The sequence below is a fragment of the Myotis lucifugus genome, unplaced genomic scaffold (genome assembly GCF_000147115.1).
Source record: "Myotis lucifugus unplaced genomic scaffold, Myoluc2.0 scaffold_11, whole genome shotgun sequence".
In the NCBI taxonomy this organism is placed as follows: domain Eukaryota; kingdom Metazoa; phylum Chordata; class Mammalia; order Chiroptera; family Vespertilionidae; genus Myotis; species Myotis lucifugus.
This window is the reverse complement of record NW_005871059.1, coordinates 6,720,230-6,743,559: the sequence shown is the minus strand read 5'-3', so window position 1 is coordinate 6,743,559 and position 23,330 is coordinate 6,720,230. Positions and strand designations below refer to the sequence as shown.

The following is a 23,330-nucleotide window of genomic DNA, read 5'->3' as shown; positions in this document are numbered from 1 at the left end:
AGAATGTGATTAGAGATCATAGGGGGTGATGCAACTCTTTAATTTGAATGCTCTGTGAAGAGAACAGTTGAATGAAAGTCAAGATACTAGGCACTAGAGAGAGTGTTCTCCGTTTAGAAAATAGCTGATGAAAAGCATAATTATTCCATGGGCTGTGTGAAGTGGAAAAAAAATATGCAGGCAATGAAGAATGTTGGCATTTATAGGTGTATTGCGGGTGAATGGGAAGCAAAGGCACCAAACGTCATTTTTGTTAAGTTTAGCTTTTTCAAGGAAATATTACCTTCTTTGTACAATACATTTTGAAAGCCCTTGCTTTCTTATTAGTAACATAAGTTATATAAGCTAAGTGAATGACATTTTTATAGTGTAAAAAAAAAAAGAGGGGAGCTAAAATCATCTATAATGAAAAAATACCCTGTTATCTTTTCAGTTTTTTACAGGCACATATAGACATGCACAGGCACAGCATGTGTTTGAAAAGAATTCTTTTATATTTAGTGTTTCATGACTTTCTTTAAAAAAAACCAACACCTCATATCTTTAACATTTTTCTTTACCTACATGTTGTATCACATATTGGAGACAGGCCTAATATTTAATTGCATAATTTATTTTTGATTGTTCCATTTCTCTACTCATGTCCATTTGATTTATTACCAGTTTTCACTATTATGAAAAATGCTATGCCCTGTCTGGTGTGCTCAATGGTTAGAGCATCGGCCTGTGCACTGAAGGGTCGCAGGTTCAATACCCAGACAAAGGCACATACCTGGATTGCAGGTTCAATTCCCACCACAGTTGGGGCACATGCAGGAGGCAACCAATCAATGTGTCTCTCTCACATGGATGCTTCTCTCTCTCTCTCTCTCTCTCTCTCTCCCTCCCTCCCTCCCTCCCTCCCTCCCTCCCTGCCACTTTCTCTAAAAAGCAATGGAAAAAAGTATCCTCGGGTGAGGATTAACAAAAAATAAAGACATGCTGTGATGAATATACTTGTAGCTAAATCATAACATGTATTAATAATTTTTTTCTGAGGATAAATTCTTAGACCTAAAAATGTTGAGTCTAGGGATATATCCATTTTAAAGTCTTATACAAATTATCAAATTGTCCTTCAGAAATTGTACCTACCAGCTCCAGGTGAGAATTCCTACTTGCTTGTTTTAACCACAACTTTGACAGTGGTAGGCAGATATCATATTTTGGTTAGTTAATTAGAACATTTTCCATCCGTTTATAGGCCATTTGTAGTTCTTTTTTAAAAAATTGCCTTTTATTGTAATTCTGACCATTTTCCTTTCAGCTGTTAGGTCTTTTGATTTAGAGCTCTTTACCTATTAAATTATTAATGTTTTGTATGTTGTCTATTATTGCAAAAATATTTTTTGCTACTGTAGTTCCCTTTCTGTTCTGTATATATTTAAAAAATACTGTTATTATATATTTTTAAATAATAAAATCATCTTTTTCTTCATTATTTATGCCATAGTGCTTAGAAAGTTCAACTCTGCTCCAAGGTTATGTAATTATTTACTTACATTTTCTTCTAGCTCTTTTATAGTTTCATCTTTTTATCTTTAATGCTTTAATCCTTCTGGAATTTATTTTGGTGTATATGATGAGGTAAGGCTCTAACCTTTTTCCAAGTAGTTAACCAGTTATGTCAGCACTATCTACTGAGTAATTACCCCTTCCCCACTGATTTGACATGCTAACTTCATCTATTACTTTTGGCTGTTGATTTTCTTTGTTTACTGATTTACTGAAATGTTTTTTAGCTGTTTAACTATATGGCTTTATAATATGTTTGAATATATACTTAATAGATTCCCTGTTTTTAATGTTCCTTTTTTTTATACACTCATATAAACTTTAGAAGTGTTAGTCTCAAATTCTTAAAATATATATTTTGTTAGAAATTTTGTTTGAATTGCCTTAAATTTATAGATTTGTTTGAAGAGGATTTGACATCATTGTTATATTGTCACATGGCATGTCTCATTTCCCACCAAATTTTTAAAATCCCTTTATAATGCTTTGGTTATTTTCTTCATAGACACACACACACACACACGTTAATTTATACTTATTTATTTTACATACTTTAAAAAGCATGCCTTCTCTCTTTTTTATTAATTGCTTATAGCTGGTATATATAACATTTTTGCATATTTAATTTTTATTCATTCATCTTTGTACACATATAAATTCAATTAATTTTTCAGATTAAGATTGTAAAAATAAGCTTGTTTTTTCTGTAACTACTCACTCTTAAATTTTCATTTAGTCTTATTTCGGATTTGAAATAATGATGATGGCATATGCAAGTCATAAATTCACAGCACATTCTCTTCACTAGAGTAAATCGAATGAAACATCAATATGTAACATAATCATCCATTTTTTCAAAGTTGTGTTTTCAGATTTAAGAAACACGCATATTTACAGCATTTTAATATATTTGCACTTTAAAATAAAGTTATTTTCAATGCAAAATTTAAATAGCATTTTTATTCCTGAACTTAGTGTTTTTATTCCATGGCTTCAATGTCATTATCTTAGATGTGGTCATTTTCTTTACAATAAAATCTGTCACCATAGATAGCATGAGTACTGTTTCAACTTAATTACTCATAGTTCATTCTTTCTTCTACTTCTTAAAGACTACACTAGTCAGTCAGTACATACTCACTTAAGGAATGCAGAAAGTCTTAACTTCAGGAAGCATGGCTGTGGGTATTCTATTTTTTCCCCCCTCTCTGCTGGAGAAGAACACTTGAGAGTACCATTTCAGTTCCTTTAAAAATATCAGTAATTGACATGGCCAAGTAAATGTTCAAACCTTGACTCACTGGTAACTATAGCTGGTAAAGCAGAACTACCCCAGAACTCAGAATTCTAAAACTCATAATGAATGTATCTCCTTGGTTCGTACAGGAGACAATTGAGTACTACAGTTACTTGCAAGGACTGCATCCTATAACTAAATGGCCTAACATATAATTTCTTGTAAAAGCATTACAAAAGTATTTCATCTTAAGTAAACCATAAGAACTAGAACATCCAAGTTTTGGTCTTACAATTGTCATAATACTCTGGATAGTATAATGACAAAGTATAATGTACAAAGATGAATGAATTTTTATTCATTCATCTTTGTACACATATAAATTCAATTAATTTTTCAGATTAAGATTGTAAAAGACAATCTTAAAAAAATTTGAAATTTTTATGTTTTCCAAAATGGGATTTAATGATGTGAGATTAAATATAGACTCGTGCTCCTTTAAAGAATTTGTTTTAATGTTGGTTTAAAAAGATGCCAGCAGCAGTAGGTTACATATGCACATGTCACTTTATGATTGAAAGAACATTGTAGTTTTAATTTTGGAATCCAATATTCTCTCTCTAACTCTCTGACTATACACCTTACCTAGTGAATCTTATGAACGTGAGAATTAAGTTGTCATTATACTATCCAGAGTATTATGACAATTGTAAGACCAAAACTTAGATGTTCTAGTTGTTATGGTTTACTTAAGATGAAATACTTTTGTAATGCTTTTACAAGAAATTATATGTTAGGCCATTTAGTTATAGGATGCAGTCCTTGCAAGTAACTGTAGTACTCCATTGTCTCCTGTAGGAAACAAAGAGATACATTCATTATGAGTTTTAGAATTCTGAGTTCTGGGGTAGTTCTGCTTTACCAGCTATAGTTACAGAAAGTGAAATTGATTGTTTACACCTGGAGTTATGAAGATAAATTAGTATTTGTGTATGATACATGGAATTTATACTTAAAATAAATAAATAACTTTTTTTCATACCTGAATTTAATACATTTCCTGTGATGTGCATAAGTAAATGTTTCAATTTTTATTAGCATCTTAAGAACGCTCACATGTTAGTAAGTTATGGAGTTTTGTAAACCTTTGGCAGTTGTAAACTTTCTAGGGAGTATGTGAAAGAAAAGTTGTCTGTTTTTTTTAAAGGAAGGTTGTATAAACTTTTATCATGTTCTGAAAGATCAAATGGGTTTTGGTATTTTTGTTTTCTAGAATATTCTGAAGGATCTGGAAAAGAAAAAAGCTGATTTAAATACCATCACAGAGAGTAGTGCTGCCCTTCAGAACTTGGTCGAGGGCAGCGAGCCTGTTTTAGAAGAGAGGCTCTGTGTCCTCAACGCTGGGTGGAGCAGAGTACGCACCTGGACTGAGGATTGGTGCAATACCTTAATGGTATGTTTTGGGAAAAGTTAATGATGAAATCTTCTCTCCTTTAATTGTTTAAAAATGAATACAGCCCTGACCGGTTTGGTTCAGTGGATAGAGCGTCGGCCTGCGGACTGAAGGGTCCCAGGTTCGATTCTGGTCAAGGGCATGTACCTTGGTTGTGGGCACATCCCCAGTAGGGAGTGTGTAGGAGGCAGCTGATCAATGTTTCTCTCTCAGCAATGTTTCTAACTCTCTATCCCTCTGCCTTCCTCTCTGTAAAAAATTAATAAAATATATTTAAAAAATGAATACAACTTTGATTATATTTCCAAATTCTATTTTCTCTGTGTCACAATAATGTTTTGCTTGTGAATTAATTTCATTAGATTACATTTTATTTTTTTCTTTGAAAAGACAATAGCTAGAAAGAGTTTGAAATATTTCTATTAGGTAATAATAAGCATTTGTGATATATATGGAAGTATATACTTTAATATTTTAGTAAATGTACTTATTTGTTACATTTTAATGATTTATGGTTATATTTAATTATCATAAGCTACATATTATTAATAATCCTATATAGTAAAAGGGTAATATACAAATTGACCGAACAGTGGAACGACCGGTCACTATGATGTGCAATGACCACAAGGGGAGCGCCACTCAGCCATAAGCCGGGCTGATGGCGGTGGTGGGAGCCCCCAAGGGCTCCTGGACTGCTAAAGGGCACAGGCCCGGCTGAGGCGTTTCCCCCACCCCCCACCCCCATTCACAAATTCGCATTGGGCCTCTAATTTCTAATAATAGTGTACTAGTTAAGAGCACAGGCTCTGGCATCTGATGGCCTAAGTAAAAACTTTGACTAGTTGGGTGACATTGGTCAAGGTACTTAAATGCTCTCTAAGTCTTAGTTTTCTCATATGTAAAATGGGCATTATTATTATTTCTACCTCATACACCTCGTACAGTTTTTGTGATGATTATATGACATAAAACATGAAGTGCTCTTATATAAGTATGCCTAAAATAACCAATTTTAGATTTTATTATGATGATTATGATAATTGTTTAGTGTTATATGTTGTTAGTCTTTGGTTATACCACTACACTATTAATTACTTCATAGATATAGTTACCATCTAATGTTCCTCTTCTATTACCAATAAATATTATTAGTAGAAATTAGTATTTTGTTCTGACATATCATATATAGGACTATTCCAAAATTCAAAGAATTACTAGGTAATGGATAGAGACAAAATAAATTATTGTGTGTTTGAGAATTTATTTAAATCAGTTAGAATGTGTAGAGCATTGAAGGTCATGAGCTTACATTGTGATCTGTGAGATTCAAGTCCAGAGTTTACCCATAATTTATTATCCGCTTTAATTTTCCTATATAAAAATGGAAATAAAAGAACATACTGAAAAAGTTGTTACATGTTGAATAACAAATGTGAAATTCTTGGGTAATAGAATATGTTCTATATATATATATATATATATATATGTGGCTTTATCAACATTCTCATAACCCTTACTTCTGTATTTTTCAGTCTGTACCTTCCAATTCTCTTTTCAAGTAGTCTCTTCCTAGTCTTGTTAGAATATTGATTTACCTGCTTTATTGGGGCAAATAAGTCTGGTGCTTATCAATTCTTCTTACTTAAAATGCAGAACACTGCCAAAACATTTCTCATGTCATTACTAGTTCTCATTTTATTTGTCAACTGTTTCTCTATGTTATAGATTAATAATTTGTTTCCTTGTCTTCTAAACACTTTTAATAAATTTTTTACAGTTTCATTTATCCTATAAAACAGTTTCTAAAAGTTAATTTTATCTATGTCTCCACCCCTCTTTTTTTAAAAATTTTATTTTAAAATATATTTTATTGATTTTTTGACAGAGAGGAAAGGAGAGTGATAGAGAGTTAGAAATATCGATGAGAGAGAAACATAGATCAGCTGCCTCCTGCACATCTCCTACTGGGGATGTGCCCACAACCCAGGTACATGCCCTTGACCGGAATCGAACCTGGGACCCTTCAGTCTGCAGGCCAACGCTCTATCCACTGAGCCAAACCGGTTTCGGCTCTACCACTCTTTTTAAAAAAATTTTATTTTCTTGTTTAAAGTATTACAAATACTAGTACATATGTCTCCTTTTTCCCCCCATTGACCTTCCCCTGGCCTCCCCTAACCCCCCGGCACATGCCCTTACCCCACCCCTCCAGTGTCTTGTGTCCATTGATTATGCTTATATGCATGCATATAAATCCTTCGATTGATCTCTTACCCCCCCAAGCCCCCCCCTCTCCCGCCGCTGCAACACTCCCAGCCTTCCTGCTGTAATTTGACAGTCTGTTCGATGCTTCTCTGCCTCTGTATCTATCTTTTTGTTCATTAGGTTATAATGTTCTTTATTATCCATAAATTAGTGAGTTCATGTGGTATTTTCCAACCCTTTTTGATCAAGTTCTAAATTCTCACCTTAGTGCCAGCAATTTTGCCAATTTATTCAGCTTAATCAGTTTGATTTTGTTTTTGGATTTATTTGCTCGATCACATTTTATATCCTGCTTCAGGAAGTAGTACTGAGTGAGGTCTGTGCCAGATGTGATACTAAGTGCTGGTGACACCACAGTGAAAAGACACAGGACCTGCCCTCTAAGATGTTAGTCTATTGAACAGCAGACGCTTATTCAGTCCATGTTTTAATCATTCTTTTATGTTATTACTTTCTTAAATGAGTTTTAAACAAATATGATCAAGGAGGAAAATGAGATTATTTGCAATGTAAGAATGAAGAATAAGGGAGGCAAATAAAATGAGATTGAAAAGGACACTTTCAGTAAGGTGGAAACCCTTTAAATTCAGCATATAACGACCTCTTTGAAGGCTTTTTAAAGCTCTTTGAAGATTATCATGTTATATATTTCATATGGTTGTATCAACACTTTATTAATTCCCTTCCAGAGCCATCAGAATCAGCTAGAAATATTTGATGGAAACGTTGCTCATATAAGTACCTGGCTTTATCAAGCTGAAGCCCTATTGGATGAGATTGAAAAAAAACCAGCAAGTAAACAGGAAGAAGTTGTGAAGGTAGCAAAAGAGGAGCGGTCATACTTCTGGGGGTGGAAGGTTTTGCTGTAGTCTTTCTCTTGTGGAATGTGCCTAGTTGCCTGTGCACACATTCTCCCATTCATCAATGTGTATTTTTCGTGGGAGGACCTGAAGTCTTGAATGAGTCTTAATATGTGAACAGCTCTTACGCAAGTTGATTGTATTAAAATCTCTTCTTAGGAATCCCAGACATTTATTTAAACTGCCTTTAATACTGAGTTAATGTCGCACCCATGTTTGGTTTTGATTTTCCCCACGTGATAATGTGTGTTTCCTTACAATTAGCGTTTACTATCTGAGCTGGATGATGCCAGACTGCAAGTTGAGGATGTTCGCGATCAAGCCGTTGTTTTGATGAATGCTCGTGGAGGCTCGTGCAGGGAACTTGTAGAACCCAAATTAGCTGAGCTGAATAGAAACTTTGAAAAGGTGTCTCAACACATCGAAAGTGCCAATGTGAGTAATTATATTTTTATATAAGGCTATTTTTCATTTAATTATGCATCTAAATTATAGATAACCATGTGGTACAAGTAAATCATTTTAAAAGTAAATTTTTAAAAGTAAATTTGTCTTTGAATGGAGCATTTGTCCTTGAGAAATATGAACTTCGCTGAAGTTTGGCTGTCCCACTTCAAAGGCACGTCTACTGGCGAAAGGTAACGGAAGACTTTCTGTGGGACGTACCTGTACTAGGCGGTGGCCTTTCTCTCGGTCTGTGGCCATGGCAGGGATGGCTTTTGGTTCATGGCACTGTTTCCTACTGTGCTCATATGTGGTCTCAGAATCCTCTAAACAGCATTCGAGGCAGCCACAACCATTTGCACACTACTTCACATCCCTTGCTATGAGGTTGGAGAAAATGGGTAATTCAGAGAAGCTCAAATTGGTAAAATCATTGCTGTAAATGAGTGAAATTAAAGTCAATTCAAATAAATGCTGATTCCTTTTCTGACATTCCATCCCTCTGATTAATGACAGAAAGTCAAGTGAAGAATATCTTTTTAAAGAATAATTTCCCTTCCACAGCTGCTAATTGGCCAGGAACCATTATCATACCAATCTCTGGCCACCACTGAAGCACTTGAAGCTGATGTGCCTTTCTCTGACTTGGAAAAATTAGAAAGTGACATAGAATATATGTTAAAAGTTGTGGAAAAGCCCTTGGAATCCAGTAATGAAGATGAAAAGGTTGGTTCAGAATTTTTCAGACTATGATGTTCTTCTTTTTATTCTCTGCTAATTATAGTTTTACACCAATATTGTTTACCCAAATATCTGCCAAACATGATAGAACAGTCCAAAAATGATTTTCTGATGTGTCAATATAATTGATTTATGCAATGCTTAAAAAAATAGACATCACACTTTCTGACTAAAAATAATGTTATCTTAATGCTAAACTAGCTAGCATTCTTTGTTTTAACATCAAATATGAACTATTTTAAGAAAAACATGACTTTTTGTTGTATATAATTTAGATGAACATATCTTGAGTTATATCTTGTAGGTTGGTTTTCCTCTTTGGGAACTGATGGTAAGTGACCTTATATGCATTTTTTTTTGAGTAAATTTTTTCTTTCTAAACATTCAGATGGATGAGGAAAGAGCCCAAATTGAGGAAGTTCTACAAAGAGGAGAACAAATGTTACATCAACCTATGGAGGATAATAAAAAAGAAAAGATCCGTTTGCAGTTATTACTTTTGCACACAAGATACAACAAAACGAAGGTATTGTCATGGGGAGTGTCTGTCCCACTGAAATAATTCAGCCCTTGTCATTCAGATGTTTGATGCTGCATTCATGGACACCTCAAAACACACCATTTGGGATACTGTCTCATTCTCCTTTTTGGTGTGCATTGCTAAACATGTTTATACTTTTAGGTGGGGCAAGAGTCAAAGAAAATAGGAACATAAAACCTTATTATTGGGCATCTCTGTTGGATTTCTGATAATGTACTAAATCTTAAAAGGAACCTTTTTCTTTTAGAGTAGATTCCTCCTTCGGATCCATAGTTCATATGGAGGGGCCTGACCATGTCAAAAGATTTTCTAGTTTACAAATAACCAAATTTGTGAAGTTGATAAACTATGCTTTATATTCTAGAAAAGCTTCACTACCAGCTCCCTTTCCAATGGCCACATTCCCAGCCACATTGTAAATGTGCTGGTGTCCCCAGAGGTCTGTTCTTGTTACAAATAAATGCAGAACTCTAGGTTCAACATCTTGTTATTGACTCCATGATTTTAGTCTTGAGTTTCGGTTTCATTTAGGAATTGTAACCATTTTCAGGGTCACTAACTCAGTGAACATGTATTTGTGATCATTTTGCTATACTTTTGAATTTACAGAGGAATATCATTTTTCAGAAGTTCAAATAGGGATACAGTGAAACTATGAAGCTACCTTAATTCATGAGTAGATGAACTATGGCTATTTGCAAGTAGTAGCCAGCATTTATTAAATTGTACCCATCTACATGTAAAAGACTTCAACTCCTTAAGGACTAGTGAGTGGCCCATCCCCTTTGTTATTTTGAAAGTTCTGATTAGAGGATACAGAAAATAGAATTATTAGGGCAGATAAGTAGTCCACTCAGTTTTGCTTAGTTTTGTCTGAGGATCTATTATTTGTCTTATGTAGGATATTCATGTTCTGTAATATTGTTCTCCAAGGTTAAGATTATATATTGAATTACCTGTATGTTATTTTAATCAAAACCCCTATTGAATTTCTTGTTATGTTATAAATACATATTTAACTTAGTTACATTTTTAACAGTGAGGCCCTGAGGTCTTTAATATAATTGTGAGATTTTAAAAATGGGTGAAATAATAATGGTATTAAAATGTTTTATTTCATATGGAAGTTTATGATTTGCAGCATATTCTCCTGTCCTCAGTAACCCAGGAAAGAACCTGTTATGCTTTCCTGTTTGCTAATTGAGTTTAGATGGCATTGGTCTTAAAGTGAAACATTTCTGTTTAAGAGTAGGCTGCAAACAAAAGTTAGAATAGAGATTGTTAAGGGTTTATATAGCAAAGCAGGGCAAAAATATAAAAAATCAAAACATAGTTTTAAAAAATTTGGTTCCGAGTATTGTACTTATCTGCAAAATAGTCTTGTGCTTTTTTCAATTCATTGTGGGGATATTTTAAGAGATGTACATGATTATTTTTAATGATTTTACAGGCAATTCCTATTCAACAGAAGACAACAGGCCAACTGGCTTCCGGAATTAAATCATCACTTCTCCCTACAGATTATTTGGTTGAAATTAACAAGGTTTTACTTTCTATGGATGATGCTGAGTTATCACTTAATACTCCAGAGCTAAGCACTGCTGTGTATGAAGACTTCTCTTTTCAAGAAGATGCTCTGAAGGTAAATCTCCAGGCAGGGCATTGGAATAGCTGCAGTTAATGTAGAAATAATGCAAGGAATTTGTTGTTGTGCCTACCTAGATGATCTGTAGCTTTTAAAACTTAGGCCAAGGAATTAATAATGTGTATGAATAATAAACCTTTCCTGTATTCACCAAGGAAATACTCTAAAAATTTAATTTTTTAAAAGTAGATATGGATTGTTAGTATGCAGTTACTTCTTTCCATCATTAGAGATGTTTTTTAATCAAACACCTGCACAAAACATATTGCTTTCTTATAAACTGGACTGCCAGTTTGGTTATGAAATGTCAGCATTAATCTTGCCACCTATAATGATTTAACATTGACCAATGGTTGGGGTATGGGATGGCATGTTGATTGTAAGTTAATTAGCGATCTAGAAGTTTTCAGTTAACTCACAAAACTATTAAATATAATTAAGGCTTGTTCATATAATCTGATTATACTTAAAGTAGAGGCCCAGTACACGAAATTGTGCACTTAGATGGGGTACCTCAGCTCGGCCTTCTCCCTCTTGCAGTTTGGGAGCTCTTGGACATCCTTAGTGCTGCTGCAAAGGTGGGAGAGGCTTCTGCCACCGCCGCTGCACTTGCCAGTCTTGAGCCCGGCTCAGGGCTTCTGGCTGAGTAGCGCTCCCCCTGTGGGAGCACACTGACCACCAAGGGGCAGCTCCTGCATTGAGCATCTGCCCCCTGGTGGTCAGTGCGCATTATAGTGACCGGTCATTCCACTGTTTGGTCTATTTGCATATTAGCCTTTTATTATATAGGTTATAAGGTCACAATAAAATTGCTGATAGATTTGATGGCTTTGATTGACAGCTCATTTCTGTCATTTAAACTAGCATTATTATATATATGAAAATATAAATGATTTTAGCTTCAAACACTTCATTACCTTTATAGAATATTATTGAATTTTTTAAATATCTGGACAAATGCCACATGGAACATCTGTTAGGATTTTTTTCTCACCGTTGGGATATCATGTAGTGTTCCTAACACTTTGGTCAATACAGGGTATTATTTTTTTTTTAAAGTTTTCAGTTTTAATTAGCAAAAATTATTATATCTCATTATCTATTAAATAAGTATTATACCATATACATTTCATCTGTGATTTCATTCTTTTTATCTCTGCTGGATTTTGTGACTGTTTGGCAATATATTTGTAGAATATCAAAGACCAACTGGACAAACTTGGAGAGCAGATCGCAGTCATTCACGAGGAACAACCAGATGTTATCCTCGAAGCTTCTGTACCTGAAGTCATGCAGATCCGGGATATGCTAACTCAACTGGATGCAAAATGGGACAGAATTAATAGAATGTATGATGATCGTAAAGGGTATGTATAAATTAAGTTAAAATTTAATTTAAAAAAACCCTATAAGCTCATGAGCCATGACAAAGGTCACATTACATTAAGATTAACGAAAGTATGTTTCACATCCCTGAAGAGGCCCTGTTTAATAAATTGTGATGAGTGTAGTTCCTTAAAGGAAGAGGAAAGAGATTACATACAGGCGATCATTTGCAACATAATATCTTAATAATTAAAGGAAGCACCTTTAATTTTTAATATCTAAATAGTGTCCATTTTCTTTAAAATAATTTAAGAGTTTTCATTAATGTTCACTTTCCCAACATGTTGATGATTGATGTGAGTGAGAGACAGGTACAGATAATTGGAATCCATATATAACCACAAACTCTTTAAAAATAACCTGTTAAATAAAATGATTTTGAGCCTTCTTCTTTCTAGATTTTGACCAGGCCTATTAATAGGTGGGAAAAAAAATGAGAAGATTTTTGGCAGTAACCAGATATGTAGTAGAAAGGCAGATAGACAAATAAGATGTGAAATAGCCCAATATGAAGTACCATGTAAGAGAAAGTTAACACAGAAAAATACATTGGAAAACTTTAGAGACATATACACAAAAATTAGGCATCATGGTCTTCATCTTTTTTGTTTTGTTTTGTTTTGTTTTGTTTTAGCCTACATATTCTATGTGATTATATAATCCTTGAAAAGATAACTTTCAATGGCCTTTTGATATATTTCTTTATGGATTTTTAAATTCAGATGTATACATTTAGAGAATATTGTTTTAAGTATACCTTTATGCATACTTCTATTTAATTAGACTTGTTTATTAGATAAAGATTAAATTGTTAAAAGTAATAACATCTTAAGGCTCTGCATTGCATTATGAGATTGGTTATTATACTCCTGCCAACAGTATATGTGAAAGTTAACTGAACCCTTGTTAACTATGAAAGGTTGGTTGTTGTTTTTTAAGACCTTTGCCAATTGTATAGTGAAGATTGCATCTCAATAGATTTTCACTTCTTTATCAGCGACATTTCAAAATCCTTACATATGTTTATTGGCCCCAGTGTTATTTCTTCTGTCAATTGTTAGGTCATGTCTTTGCTCATTTTTCTACTATGGGATTACTATTTACTGATTAATTTGTAAGAGCTTTTTTCTACATTAAGGATATTACCTATTCATATTTCTTGTTTATTGCTAAGTCCCAGGTTTTCATATGCCGTCTAATTTTGTTAACGGTATTTTTTTGATGTATAGGTTTAATTTTATATAATTATATCTTATGAGTCTTTTTCCTTTGTGATTTTGGTTTGTTTATATGCATGCAAATTACTTTTTGTGTGATATTAGTTAAATATTTATGTATCATTTAAAAACAATTTTGTTTGATTTAAAATTAACATTTAATAACTAAGCCACCTGAATTTTGTTTTAAATATGTTTTGTGTTAAGGCTATAGGTGGGTGGTTCTATATACTGACTCTTCAGTATCAAGCCTAGAGACCCAGGTAGGCAATGGTAACATTGTCAGAGACCAGGAACTTAGGTGGCGAATGTTTTGGGGGAAAGATATCAATGCCAGTTGCAATATTAGAGAAAGCAAACTTGTGTGTTTCTAGATTAAGACTTGGACTTTGCGTCCTTTGACTCTCTGGGAGTCCACAGACCTTCACAATTCCATACTGCCTCCCATATGAACTGACCGTATTCAAAAAGGAGGCGATGACTTAGTGAATCCTAGTTGAACATCTTTCTCTCTCTCTCTCTTTCTCTCTCTCTCTCATTTAATCTATGGCTATACTGCTTAGATTTATTTGGTTTACTGTTTATATTCTCAGAGTCTTTAGATCTTTGGAGCAGCCTTTCTAGCAACATTTTCTCTTTATTATTGCAACATCCCCAAAGTTGAAATTTGTGGTTGTTATTTAGTGACTGCACATTTTTACCAAAGTTGATAAAGATTGTTTTAATATTTTCTCATAGTATTTTGTTTGAAGTGCTCTTAATTTTGTCATGCCCAATAGAATGTTGCTTCCCTGTGGGCACTTAACAAATATTAACTACATTTTCAAAATGATGTTCATGGGAGAAGGAAAAATAAACATTATTTTAGAGTTAGAGATGTCAGGGATCATTTTATTATTTTTTAAAATAGTAATATCTTTTTATTATAGAAAGTAAAATTTTATTAATATTAAAATCTCAGAGGTATCTTCTAAGCTTTCTCAGCACCACTTACGGAAATGAAAAGGCAAAAGGAAAGTGTTTAGAATCTGACTGCAGTAAAACTTAAACTTTTTCATACTTATTTTATATGTTCCAAATACGACTAGCACTGGACTTTGACTTTATCTTATTTCTAAAGGAGAGAGGATTAAATGGGCAACTCAGTAGTACTTTGTCTCAGTGCCTAACCTGGGCTTTGCAGGCACTTCCATACTGTACTGTGGAGTAGTCATCGCACAGAGGGTGTTAGTCTGCTAGAGCTACCTTAATAAGACCACAGGTTGGGTGGCTTACTCAACATACATTTATTGTCTCTCCCTTCTGGAGGCTGTAACTCCAAGATCAAGGTTCCAGCAGGGTTAGTTTGTGTTGAGGCCTCTCTTACTGGCTTGCAGATGGCTACCTTCTCCCTGTATCCTTCATCGCCTTTTCTCTCTGCTCTCTCGGACACAAAAAAAGATCTGTGGTGTCTCTTCCTCTTCTTCTTAGGACACCAGTTGTGTGGGATTAGGGCCCCACCCTTATGACCTCATTTTAAAAGTTACCTTCCTTGAAGGCCCTATCTCTAAATAGTCACTTTGGGGGTTAGGGCTTCAACACATGAGTTTTGGGGTCACAATTCAGTCCATCACACAGAGAATAAGGGAGGGAAAGGAAATTTAGGAGTGTTTTGGCGTTTTGTTCTACCTGAGAAGTAAAACACCATAATTTTTTCCAAAGAGAATAGAGTAATTAATCATATTTGACATTTCATGGTATTTGAAATGTTAAGTGTTTAAAGTTGGGTGGGTTAACTGCCTGTAGCTAATCCATCTTGCTTTTCCAAGCTGGAGAAGGCTGTCTTTTCAGTTAATAAGCTGCCTAGTATGTGGGTGTATGTGTGCAGGCATGTGTGTGAGAGAAAGGGGGGTAGGATGGTGCTTGCGCCGATTTCTTGGTACAATACATGTTTCTCTAAAAGGAATCATTAACTGTAATCCATTATGAAAACTGATCCTAGAGCAGTGAGTTGTGAATTCGCTGATTTTGGAGCATTCTGTTTAAATGAGATTTGAATTTGTTTAGAAAAATTGCTTCAAAGCAGTTCTGGAAAGTTTGGAAACCTATTTTATGTTAATTTTTATCCTCTAGTTATTTTGACAGGACTATGGAAGAATGGAGACAGTTCCACTGTGACCTTAATGACCTCACCCAGTGGACAACTGAAGCTGAAGAGTTACTGGCTGACACCTTGGCTCCAGATGGTGGCCTGGACCTAGAGAAAGCCAGAGTCCACCAGGAGGTGAGTGCTCTCCATCACAGGATGCAGATCTGCTAAGAAGGTGCCATATTCCTTTTTTTTTTTTTAATTTCAGAGAGGAAGGGAGAGGGAGAGAGAGATAGAAACATCAATGATGTGAGAGAATCATTAATCAGCTGCCTCCTGCATGCCCCCCACTGGGGATTTGAGCCCGAAACCCTGGCATGTGCCCTGCTCAGGAATCATCGAACCGTGACCTCCTGATTCATAGGTCGATGCTGAACCACTGAGCCACGCCGGCTGGGCCATATTCTTTTAGTATGTGGCATTTAAGATGTATTTCGAAAATTAGAGCTAAATATATGAATTTTTAGGCGCATTACAACCTGTAATTTTTGTTCCACATCTAGTTTTTTGGTCATAAAGGCTTAAGAAACATTATTTACATTTTTAATTAGAATTTCAATGAAATTTAATTAAAATACTCTTTAGTGGCTAATATGAAAAAAAAATTATTAAAAAAAATTATATTTATGCCCGGCCAGTGTGGCTCAGTGATTGAGGGTCGACTTATGAACGGTTCGATTCCCAGTCAGGGCACATGCCTGGGTTGCAGGCTGGGTCCCCGGTGTGGGGCATGCAGGAGGCAGTCATCAATGATTCTCTCTCATCATTGATGCTTCTTTCTCTCTCTCCCTCTCCCTTCCTCTCTGAAATCAATAAAAATATATTTAAAAATTTTTTAAAAATTATATTTAGAATAACATTTGTAAAATTTTGTACCCAAGACTAAGGCAGAAAGATATCAGCATGCCTCACCTCTGTTTTCTGTACTTAACACTTAGGCATCTTATTTCCACTTTGTATTATTGATAATTATTATAAAAGTAAATTATTCATGACCTACATCAGGGCAGCTGCTCATGTAAGTCTAATTCAGTTTTGGAAAATATAACAGTAGCAAAATCAGTTCTGCTGATAACAGTAGGTCTTTAAAAATAAGGTCGAAAAGCAAGCAAAATTTCAATTTACCATTGTTAAAATATTTTCTCTTTTATTATATTTTAAGAACGTATTTTATGTAGGAAGTTCATGAGGCATTAACAAATACATTTATTTTTCTCATATACATGTTAATGCATTTTTCTTATTTTTTGAGATATAGATGAGTGCTTACATTTAACTTTAAAATATTCTCTTTAAATCTGTTGCTTAAAAATGTAGAGACCAGTGAAGCAATGTCTCCAGAAAATGCACATTGAGGTTTACCTATATGTGGTAGGACATAAGGGCATATGGGTTTATTTTTCCTTTTGAGAGATGCTTTCAAGCACATATTTGGAAAAAGATAAGCAATCCAATTTAATCAAACCTGATTGATGCTTACGCCTCAGTTGTAAACAGCTGCTATTTATCTGTCCTGTTTCACTGTATGACATTCACAAGCGTGGGTGAGATTTCAAAATGGGTTTTGTTTAGTGTGTTTATTGAAATTTAATGAAAGTGTTTTTAAATGCCCTTTTCATGAACATAATGTATCCTCCCAGGACTTTATTCCTCTAAAACTTAAATTGATGCCCGGGAACCTGGGGGATCCCTTGCATCAGAACATCTTAATTTAGTGGCAGAATTCATCTTGGGTTGTGCTCTGTTGTAGGAACTTGAAGAGGGGATCAACAGTCACCAGCCCAGTTTTGCAGCACTAAACAGAACTGGGGACGGGATTGTCCAGAGACTCTCCCCCACAGATGGGAGCTTCTTAAAAGAAAAGCTGGCAGGTCTAAACCAACGTTGGGGTGCCATCATCGCAGAAGTGAAGGATCGGCAGCCAAGGTGACTGAGCCTCAATAAGTTAAGGGCGCAGGGGTAGACATTTTGGGCAGGCCCTTTTTAAGATACAATCAGATGAGTTCAAAATTCTCTTATTGTCTGATATCACAGTAGGCGCTTTACTGACATTTAAGACCTGCACTGTCCATGTTCTGCATTTTAGAACCCTTTTCCTAACTGAATTTTCAGGCTGTCCATGAGGCCCCACTTTTCTATGCAGTTGTGATACATGTAAAAATTGCCTTGATCTTTTTATTTCTGACTGTTTATTGTGATATGGTGACCATGTGACAGGAACTGGAAGTAGTTGAAAGAACACTCCGGACTTCCAGTCTGAAGCTCTGGGTTCAGGGTCAGGCTTCTCGCTTGCTCATTTCCTGACTGGACCTTGGGATCTTCATTAGTAATCCTCTCACTCAGTCGTTCTTAGTCACAGGATGTGCTGTGCTCATATATATGTCAGTGCTTGGTAAATAATACCGCTCCTCTTCCAGGTAATAGGATACATATGATGTATTGTTGTTTGTTCTTAGGTCAAATTATGTTCAATGCCCCAGATTTTATTAGGGTATCTTCTGGTTGTAAACACTTTACCAGTGACTATAAAGTTCAATATTATATGTGTGTTATATATTACTTTAAAATTACTTGAAGTTATTTTCCTGAGATGGTTAATAACTAATGGATAATTTCTACTTTGCTTAATACATTCTGTCTCATAAATGACCTTTTTTTAGGTTAAAAATTTCCAGATATTTTTTTCTGCTAATTTTAACTCTGTAGATGATTTATTATTTTAGAACTATGCTAATATTTTGTTAAAGGCCAACCTAATACCTTTTTAAGTCCAAGACAGGCATACTTTGGAGATATGGTGGGTTCGGATCCAGACCACTATTATAAATCAATTATCACAATAAAGCAAGCCACACATATTTTTTGGTTTCCCACTGCATATAAAAGTTATGTTTAAGCTATACTGTAGTCTATTAAATGTGCAGTAGCATTTTGTCTAAACAACCCATTATATACCTTAATTCAAAAATACTTTATTGCTAAAAAATGCTATCCAAATGCTTCAATGAGTCATAATCTTTTTGCTGGCTGAGGGACTTACCTTCAATTTGTAAGAAAATGCAAAATCTGTCAAACACAGTAAAGTGAAACACAATAAAGTGAGGTGTGCCTATATTATAACATAAAATATTCAAGTATGACTATTTGGCCTTTGGCTGCTTTTTATAAAATAGCATCTATCATTTTGTGTGTTTTGGTAAGAAGTAATAGTAGTTTGTGTGTCTTGGTTGAGAGCTTGCCATGTAGCAGAGATAGCGTTTGGCACCTTGTACACCATGCCCCATTTAATCTTCACCACTATCCACTAGGACAGGGGTGGGGAACCGTTTCTCTGCCAAAGGCCATTTGGATATTTATAACATCATTTACGGGCCATGCAAAATTATTAACTTAAAAATAAGCCTGCTATATTTGGTCAAATATTTAATTAACTCACCCCTAATGCCTTGGCAGGGCCAGACCAAAGGATTTCTCGGGCCTTATACCACCAAGGGCATGTTGTACAGCTTTAGAAACTGAGGCTCAGAGAGGTGAGGTCCAAGGTCTCACACAAAGTTATTGATGGAGCTAACTTATGCTCTCAAATACAGTGCTGTACAAACTTGGGAAGGCCACAGACTTCTGTAGCTGAGTTTTCTCTCTGTAAATGAGAACTCTGATATTTTCTTAGAGGAGTGTCCTAAGGATTAAATAAGAAGAGTGTTTATGAAAAGCATATGTCCTGACTATTCATAGTAAACACACAAAAGATCTCATTCTTTTAATAGGAAGTTAATATAGACTTGATCTCCAGGCATGTGTTTGTTGAATTTTGCCAACGATTGATTGATTTAATCCATATTTATTGAGCCCTGTGTTTATCACTGGGGATACAAATATGACTAAGAACTCAGAGACTAATAATAAGAATATATATATATATATATATATATATATATATATATAGTTTTTATTTTAAAAAATATATTTTTATTGATTTCAGCGAGGAAGGGAGAAGAGAGAGATAGAAACATCATGAGAGAGAATATTTGATCAGCTGCCTCCTGCATGCCCCCTACTGGGGATCGAGCCTGCAACCCGGGCATGTGCCCTTGAATGGAATCAAACCTGGGACCCTTCAGTCCCCAGGCTGAATCTCTATCAACTGAGCCAAACCGACTAGGGCAAGAAGAAAATATTTTAAGGAAAAAATGCTATGTTTTGATGAAGATGCAGTGTTGTTGCAGAGGTGGGGTGATGGGCCATGGAATTTAGGCATCACAGGGAAAGGATTGTGAAACTGAGCTTTGAGGCATTTATAGCAATTTCCCATAAATTCCTCCTGGGGAGGGCCTTCTAAGGAAAAAATGTAGAACAGGTAAGGTGGGAGGGAAGCATGAAACAGTATGGATAGGTGAGAGACCTGCCAAGGTTAGGTGGAGAGGTAGGTTCAGGGACCAGGGCCAGGATTGGAAGCTGAGGTTCTTAGGATCTTCTATGTCATGCCCATGAGTTTTCATGGGGAATCTCTCTAGCATGAAAATTATCTATCTGTCAGGTCTTCTAAAAGAAAAGGATGTACCTGCTGGCATGGTATTAGCAACAATGCCGAAATTCTAAAGTTTTTCAAATGGATCTCTGTGGGGTGTGCTAATTATTGTTTCCAGAACTAATCAGTTGAAGCCATTACTTATTTTACTCATTTTTTTGGAAAAGAATAATGCACCTCTTCTCCAACATCTGATATTTTAACTAAAATGCTTTTATAAATTCATGGTTTAACTCCACTTCAATTAGTCATTTATCTTAAACTAGAGGCCCAGTGCACAAAGTTTGTGCACTGTGTGTGTGTGTGTGTGTGTGTGTGTCCCTCAGCCCAGCCTGCACCCTCTCCAATCTGGGACTCCTTAGGGGATGTCCAGCTGCCAGTTTAGGCCCACAGGTATCGGGCCTAAACAAGCAGTCAGACATCCCTCTCACAATCTGGGACTGCTGGCTCCCAACTGCTTGCCTGCCTGCCTGCCTGCCTGATCACCCCGTAACCACTCCCCTGCCAGCCTGATTGACACCTAACTACTCCCCTGCCAGCTCGATCACCCTCAACTGCCCTCCCCTGCAGGCCTGGTCCCCCCCAACTGCCATCCCTCCCGTGCAGGCCCCGTTGCCCCCAACTGCCCTCCCCTGCTGGCCATCTTGTGGTGGCCATCTTGTGATGACATGGGTGCAGCCATCTTGTGACCACATGGGGGCGGCCATCTTGTGCAAGGGCATGATGGTCAATTTGCATATTACCTCTTTATTATATAGGATTAGAGCCATGTTGGCACTTTAAGAGCTTAGATGTGTACTGTTATCATAGTAATCAAGAAAGTACACACTTCAATCTGTTTTGTATTGAATGCTGGTAGTTAAATAATTGCACAGGTCAGCAGCTCACAGTGTTATTTCTTAATGAGCAATTGTTGTCTACTGTTTGAACATGAATTTAAAGCTTGTTTTTATTCATAGGGATAACATTTAAAATGTAGATTATATTTAGCTAGTTTGCAGATGAAAATTTTGTGACTCAAATATGCAGTATTGAAATAACTTGCTATTTTCCTTCATAGATATATTTTCAAAATACTAAATTAGTCATGATTATGAAACATGAAACATTTAAATGCCAGCTTATTTTTTTGAAATACAAGTCTATAATAGTATTTTAGGTATTTCTAAAGTTGTTATTTTAGTGAAATACTCTTTGATACAGAGGGTAAATTACCTGTTTTGGTATTTTTAGTCTTTACAATTAGTGCTGTTGCTTGATTTTTTTGTTTTTAATTTTGAAGCAGTATTCTCTCCTAATGGATATTTAAATTTGAAAACTTTTGATTTTCATTAGTTTTTAATTATTAAAATACCCTCTTTCAAATATTACTGATTCTCTACTAAATATATAAGTATTTATTTATCATTTTTATCATATATATATATATATATATATATATATATATATATGGCATTATGGTTTTTTTGTGGTTGAAATGACAAAATTATAGCCATAAAAATATAAATGATACAATATAATTTACTAAAAAATTGCATTCTATTTTTAAATCATCAGCTATAAAAATAATGGTACCACCCTCAAGCTCTGAATAGCTTTCAAACCCGTTCTTAAAAATAAATAATCTTGTTTGTCATATGGGTTCTAATCTTATTCTCATTTTCTGACACATGGTTTATATACTTATAAATGTTATTCTTATATTTAAATGATCTAATTAAGGCAGTTCCTTTTTTTATATTCATAATGCCTATTTGTGTTCTTATGTCCTTTAAAACTTTTCTTTATTTTCTAGATCTCTTTTATGACTTGGCTATATTAAAAACCAACTAAATTTCCATTTTCTAATACTTGTAAAAAAATTCCATTCTCAGTATCTATTTTTTCTTTCTTATGAATAAAGTGGGATAATAGTTGCCACCTAATGTGAACAATATGTCATATAATGAAGTCTTTCTGTCTCTATGAAGTAATTATGTGCTTTTTCTTACAATTTTAGATCAAGACACTTTTCATGGTTTTTAAAAAGTCCATTATGTTAAACAGTGGTATCTAGCTTAAAAAATTTCAATATAATTTTCACGATGAGAGAAAATAACAGTCTTTAATGTCAATGTTTTTGAATTTAATGAAGAATTCTTCTTACATTGTCAAATAATCTTTGGTATTGCATAATATATACATTATTATTGACACATTAAAAATGTATTAAAATAATTATCAAGAGTTATTTCATTTGTGGTTTATTTAGTGCAGATATGCAAAGTAAATGTGTGATGTTCTGCTTAATTGGATAATTTTTCTCAATATTTTTCAATAATATATTCTTTTAGGCTAAAAGGAGAAAGCAAGCAAGTGATGGAATATAGAAAGAGACTAGACGAGATTATCTGTTGGTTAACAAAAGCAGAGAATGCTGTGCAAAAGAGATCCACCACCGAGCTGGAAGAAAACCGGAAAGAATTAACAGTAAGTGGCTTGTCTCTACATTTGCCAATACTTTTTTGATGCATGAACAATTACACTAAAAGTAAGATAAAATATTAGAAGAAGAAAAGGTAAGAAACTTTGTACTTTGTGGTATAGCTGGTGAACTTTAAAGAGGACTATCTTTGTCTTTTCTTCTAAAGAGCAGCTGTATTTTGTTCTTGCAGAGGTAAGGCGTCTCTCATAAAAATGATAAATCCTGTGGTCTCAGTATTAGACCTAAGGTTTTTAGGATATCTTAAACAGACATTGTCATTGTAGAATAAATTATTGCTTTGAAGTAAAGTTTTTGCTTTCAGATTTAGAAGATAATTGCTAATTACTAGCTATAAAGTTGAGTTTTGTAGAAACAACTCTAAGTGACTTGAGAGTAACTCACGGAGGGTTACTCTAGACTCAGTGTCATGGTTGTATTAATAAAATTTTTTTCTGTTTATCTACAACCTACAAGGATTGTTTATAGTTGTTTATTTATACTATGTATAAAATACATAAAGATATATAAATAAATATACTCAAATAGCCATAAATTTTATATTTTTTTGTGTTAAGAATTGAAAGACTTATTGCAGAACATAAGCATACTGTGCTCATATTTTTATTTTAAAAAAGAAGAAATTGGGTGTGTATGTGGATGAACACACAGGCATGCATCAAAGTATGCCTAAAAGGATGCCCACTAATTTGAAGAGATTTTGTCTAAAGGAGTAAGATTGAGGCGTTTTGGGAAACTATTAGTAACAACAACAAAAATTATGTTGGAAACAATTATTAAGTTTACTTTTCAAAATGTGACATCAAATAGCGAACAAACTTGTTTCTGTTTTAACTACAAATTTCA

At 34.6% G+C, this 23,330-nt stretch overlaps 1 protein-coding gene across 1 annotated transcript in view; it reads left to right on the top strand.

The window, feature by feature from the left end:
* UTRN (utrophin) overlaps nucleotides 1-23,330 on the top strand; it is a 433,433-nt gene that overhangs the window by 173,151 nt on the left and 236,952 nt on the right. The window contains 10 exon segments of the mRNA XM_023750172.1: nucleotides 4,065-4,244; nucleotides 7,202-7,330; nucleotides 7,637-7,807; nucleotides 8,381-8,542; nucleotides 8,946-9,083; nucleotides 10,549-10,740; nucleotides 11,938-12,110; nucleotides 15,459-15,609; nucleotides 17,225-17,400; nucleotides 22,336-22,471. Of these exon segments, the coding sequence (XP_023605940.1) occupies nucleotides 4,065-4,244; nucleotides 7,202-7,330; nucleotides 7,637-7,807; nucleotides 8,381-8,542; nucleotides 8,946-9,083; nucleotides 10,549-10,740; nucleotides 11,938-12,110; nucleotides 15,459-15,609; nucleotides 17,225-17,400; nucleotides 22,336-22,471 (1,608 nt within the window).